Source organism: Tupaia chinensis, unplaced genomic scaffold (assembly GCF_000334495.1).
Source record: "Tupaia chinensis unplaced genomic scaffold, TupChi_1.0 Scaffold143566_1, whole genome shotgun sequence".
In the NCBI taxonomy this organism is placed as follows: Eukaryota; Metazoa; Chordata; class Mammalia; order Scandentia; family Tupaiidae; genus Tupaia; species Tupaia belangeri.
In genome coordinates, this window is record NW_006203411.1 from 219,007 (window position 1) to 224,536 (window position 5,530).

General features: G+C 54.8%; 1 protein-coding gene across 1 annotated transcript in view; it reads right to left on the minus strand.

Annotated features, from left to right (window-relative positions):
• SLITRK5 (SLIT and NTRK like family member 5) overlaps positions 1-5,278 on the minus strand; it is a 7,579-nt gene extending 2,301 nt beyond the window's left edge. The window contains exons 1-2 of the mRNA XM_006163907.2: positions 5,191-5,278; positions 4-2,184 (exon numbers count right to left, since the gene is read on the minus strand). Coding sequence (XP_006163969.1) covers positions 4-2,176 — 2,173 coding nt within the window. The 5' untranslated portion in view covers positions 2,177-2,184; positions 5,191-5,278. The remainder of the gene's footprint in view (positions 1-3; positions 2,185-5,190) is intronic.
• Positions 5,279-5,530: the final 252 nt, after the last annotated feature.

The following is a 5,530-nucleotide window of genomic DNA, read 5'->3' on the forward strand; positions in this document are numbered from 1 at the left end:
CCCCCCTGCTCCCGCCCCCGCCGCTGTACACGCTGTACTGCATGTTGAAGGAGCTCACGTCGGAGTTGTTGGTGCTGGTGTGGTCGCTCTGGCTCTTCTTCCTCCGCTTCATCACCAGCACGAAGAGCCCGGCGGCCACGAAGACTGACATGATGAAAACCAGCAGCAGGCTGAGGATCAGCACCGACAAGGGCACCGACGACGCCCCGCCGCCCGCGCCCAAGCCCGCTGGGGCCCCAGTACTGTTCAACCGGACGGCGGGGGTCACCACGCTGGTCCTCGCGGGGACCTGGATGGAGGAGGGGGTGGGCGTGGAAACCACCACATCCGAGTAGTCTGGGCACAACAGCTCAGACTTAATGGACCGCATGTCGGTCTCAGCGAACTTCTTGGGCGCCTTGCAGATCACCTCGTCCACCAGGACGCCCACTTTGAGCTGCTCGACCCACAGCTTCATGCCCACCACGTCGCAGGTACAATCCCAGGGGTTGTCATGCAGGTCAATTTGGATGAGTGACTTCAGCTGGTCCAAAACGCCACTCACCGGCAAGGAGGTGAAGTGGTTACTCCTCAGGTTCAGCCTGAGGAGAGTGAGGCCAGAGAAGACACCGGAGGGCATTGCCTGCAGGAGGTTGTTGTTTAGGAACAGCAGCTGGAGGTTTGGGACCGGGTCGAAAGTCCCAGATTGAATCTCGCGTATGAGATTGTACTGGAGGAAGAGATACTGCAGGCTCTGCAGGCCATAGAATAACTCTGGGCTTAACCTCTCGATCCTGTTGCCATTCAGGTAGAGGCGCCTCAAGTTGGTCAGATCCCCGAAGGCTCGGTCCTGGATCATGGAGATGCGGTTGTTACCCAGGTGCAGGAGATCCAGCCCTGTGGCCTCCAGGAAGTCTGTCCTGCGCACGACGGCGATGTAGTTCTCAGTCAGATACATCTTCTTGGGATTGTAGGGCTTGGGCTGCAGCTCAGCTATGCTCTCGACCTTGCGCTCCTGGCAGTTGACGTTGAGGCCCAGATCAGAGATCTGCAGGTTGCAAGTGCACGCGGTGGGGCATTCCAAAGGCACCGGGGATTTGGTCTGGTAGGCGATGCTGGGGCCATAGTTGCTATAGCCCAAGTCCTTGGAGGGCTGCCGAGAGGTTGGGCGCACCCTGGGCTTGTTGGGTTGGCGGGTCCCTTTCGGGGGCTTCAAGGGAGGTTTGTAAACAGCAGAGGAAGAAGTAGCCACGGAGTTCACCGAGGCCGGGGTGGTGTGTAAATACCCCGTGGTGCTCAAAGGCGTCTGTGGCCTCATCTCGTAGTCGGAAATAAGTTTCCTTGGGCAAAGCTCCTGTTTGGAGACCTCATCCAAGTCCCTGCCATGTAAGCGGAAAGGGGTCTCACAAACCACATCTCCCACCAGGGCGGAGTAGGAGATGCTGTCCAACCAATCCTTGAGAGAGATCAGCTCACAGGAGCAATTCCAGGGGTTTTCCTCCAGCTGTAGCTCCACAACTTTATCCATGTGCTGCAACAAACCCACATAGGGCAGAAGTTTCAGCCGGTTCCCTCGCAGGTCCAAGTGCGTTAAGGGCACAAAACGGAAAAGATTGTTGGGTAAACTGGACAAGAGATTGTCATTGAGGATAAGCACCTGCAACAAATGCAGTTTCCCAAACGCATTGGGTTCGATGACGCTGATGTAGTTGTAATCGACCTGTAGGTACTCCAGGTTCTCCAAGCCAAGGAACGTATCATCTCGCAGAAGTTCCAGTTTATTATTGTTCAGATGCAATCTCCTCAAACCCCGCAGCCCATGGAAAGCCCCGGTCTCAATGTCCTGGATAACATTGCTACCCAGATGCAAAATTGAAGCCCCAGTGTAATTGACAAACTCATTGGGATAGAGACGGTTCAAAAGGTTCCCAGACAACAAGAGGTGGTAGACTGGGAAACGGGGAGGGCTAATTTCAGAAAGACTGATGATCCCCCGGTTTTCACAGCTCACAGTTAAAATGCCGTCCTTCTCCTCACAAGGACATGCATTGTCACAGATTTCCCCATAATAATCGATGGTTTCTGCACACGAAAGGACGAGAGATGTTACAGCAAACGCTAGAGTCTGCAGCATCCAGTTATGCATTTTTCTGTGAAGGTCCTGTTCCAAAGTTACTGGGGGGCAGCAAGTGTGCATTTTACCTCCTGCAAGGGAGAGAGGAAACAAGGAAACAACAGAATATGACAACAATTTAAGGGATCAGTCAGAAAGTCTGTCTTTTCCTTAATATTATTGCTCTGAAATCCAGAAGAGGAAATAGGAACGACAGCCCCCCCCCACCCCCGAAACATCGACATTCTCCAGACTTTATTAAAATGGGATATTCATTTTGATTTGGAGATTGATTTCCTTTTCTAATGAGCACACCATGAATATGCTACTCTTTGTAAGACAAGGGCAGGGTAAAGTCCCATTTTAGTGTTCTTCTCTGCTCCCCCCTTTTCTAATTCAGTCCATAAATATACATAAAATGGCTGTCAGTTCGGTTTCATGGTTCTAATTTAAGAGAAAAGAGCACCATTTTACAAGGTTCCCCACCTCACCCATACCCAGCCCCCCTTCCTTTTTCTCAGAACCTCTTCAGTTAACTGTTCACCATGAAGGCTTCCCATTTTCACAGAAGAGCAAGGAGCCACAATACTTGGGCTATTTTAAACCACTGCTAGAAATGCCAGGGTGAGAACCTAAAGAATACTTTTCAAAGGCAAAAAGGGTGTCAGATAATGCATCAAAAGGAACCAGAAGAAGCTCTTAAATCACCAATTGTCTCCCGGAGCTTTGAGTATGGAGAAAGAGGAGAGCGCGTTCCCTTTGATGGTGGACTTCACTACCACGCTATTAAGCACATCAGCGTCCTAATTGCATGCACCGTGTCACTTAGCAGCGCTTCCCTGAGAGCGCCCTGCGACCACTTTTCCTCCTTGATCGTATCAGCGACGCTACCGCATCTTTAAGACACTGAAATAGTTCTGCAGGATGGATTACAAAGAACTCAGCGAAGGCATCCGCAATCTCCAAACACCTCCCGATACCTTGAGTTTAAAGAAACGTTCCTACCGCTTACCCAGAATCAGCTCAAAGTAAACCAAGGACCAGCGCCAAAGCCTCCCTTACCTCGGGCACCGCGTCTGTTTGCCATGGTATGCAAAACTAACCCTACAGAATTAGCAGGCTGTGGATCGAACTACCACCTCGCCAGCATCCCCATCTCTGGAGTTGCTTATTGCATTCAACTATTAATTTCTCTTCAACCCCCTCCCCCATCATCCCCCCCCCTCCGAGAAAGGGTGCCTGAGCTGATTAAGAAAAAAAATGTAAAGGTGGGAGGGAGGGAGAACAGCAAGTGGCAGAGGTCAGTGTTTTAATATCCAAATTTCATCTCCCTAAGGAATCAATCGGATCCCCTCCTCCCCCTTTTTTTTCTTGCTTTCTTTTTGTCCCCTTGAAGGCTTCCTTCGACTTCCTACTTCTCGGCGACAGCAGCACTCTTAAAGGAAGGACATAAAGGGAGTGAACGTGTGAGTGTGTGTAAATGCGTGTTGCGTTGGTTAGCGGGGCGGCGGGGTGGGAGGGGGGATTTGATAGAGATGCTGGGCTCTGGGAACCGATGCCTTTCCTTCGGTCAACCTTGCCTTTGCCTCACCACTAAAGTCTAATGTGGAATCACAACCCCAAACTAAAGCCAATACGTTTTTGAGACACAGGTTCAAGCCTGGAGACCTCGCTCTTGATCTCCACGTCAACTCCAGCCAGCGTTATTAAAAGCCCCTGCATTCACACGCACATGTGCAACTGTGTCTGCGAATCATTCACGTGTGGCCATCCAGACGGCTCGAGACGAATAGGAACCCCAGTGTATGAACCTTGCAAGTATCCACCACCTCCCAACGCCACGGAAAACGTCTCCAAGCTTAAAAGCGACAAAAACACCTCGTAGGAAAGCAAAACGTTTACCTTGAAATTTCCGTTCTCCACTGGTTCAAATCTGCACATCCATTCAGCGGGGTTGGGTCCCCTCCCCCTCCCCTCCTGTGCTTCCCCGCCCCCCTTCACCTCCCACCCCATCTGAGAGCCCAATGCACATTGTGTCCGGCCAGTATTAAACTCGAGCGTTTGTAACTTTAATTCAGTTCTGGTTAGCAAGGGTCGGAGAGCTTCCTCTCACTCCACTCCCTTTCCCCTCCTCCTTGCCATCAAAGGGACCGAAAATTTGAGGAAATAAAGTTGAATGAACGGGGGAAGGCTGACATTATGACTGGGAAACGCACCTCGGATGTAAATTCGCGGGAGCGCTGCACATTCTCAGATTATCAGGGTGTGTGTGTGTGTGTGCGCGTGTGTGTGTGTTTTGGAAGCCGGGGGCGGGGGGACTGTATTTGTACTCCCCCAAAGAATTTAGACCCTGGATCGCCGCCCTGCACAGCCCTGCATTAAGCAGCATGGAGCCGCTCAGGCTGGAGCCCCGCACCCAGGCCGGCCCGGCTCCCGGCACAGCTGCTGGAACGGCCGCCCAGGCAGCAGCACCCACCCGGAGTTCCAGGACGCGAGGCTTTCCCCCTCCCCCACCTCGCCCCAAAGCGAAGGAAGGAAAAAAGGAGGAAGGAGGGGAGGAAAGAGAGGGAAAGAAAGCCACCCCACTACACACACACGTTCTCACTCGAGCCTCTTTTGCAAAGTAAACGACAGACTTACCCAGTCTCACATCTCCAGGGCCCACTCATCACAGCCACCCTTAACAAAAAATACCTCCTTGCGATGTGCACTGGGTTTCTGAAGCCCAAGGCAGGGCGAGGAGGCAGCGAGCAGTGCGGTCCGAGGGGCTGGAGGAAAGAGGCGCCCGGACGCCGCCACCCCGGGGCCGCCGCGGCGGGGGGGACCGCGGGTTCCGGGGCTCCCCAAACGGCTCTCCCCCGCGCTCTCCGCGGTAGTCGGAGCGGGCAGCGGGATGGTGGTCGGGAGAAGAGGCACGGAGCAAGAGGAGGGGGACCCGGAGAAGGCTGCCTGGCCCCGCCGGCTCCGCCAACGTGACGGTCAGCCCTGCCGAGCGCTCGCAGCCGCTCACACTCACGCTCATTCGCACACTCGCTCCCACCCGCGCTACGGCGCGATCGAGGGGCACCCTTCCCTGCACCCCTGAGGCGGGTACTTACAGTTCCCATCTGCACAGGGGGCAACTTTCTCCGACCCGGCAGTGGCCGCCGCCCCCTCCAGCCACCTCCGGCTCCTGCACCCTCCGGCCTGGGTTCGCGCCGGTTGAGCATGCACGCCCCCTCCCCCCTCGGCTCTCTTCCTCGCCGTCTTCACCACATTCCCCCCTGGTCAGTGGCGCACGCCCGAGGACGAGCCAGAGGGAGCGGGACGCGGGGGTGTGCATGCATCGCCCTCCTTCTTCTTGCAGCGCACACTGTACATGGTAGTGAGGGGGCGAGCAAAGGTGGCACCGGCCCCTCGGCTGTTCCAGCCGCGGTGGCCGCGGGCCCCGCCGGAGCT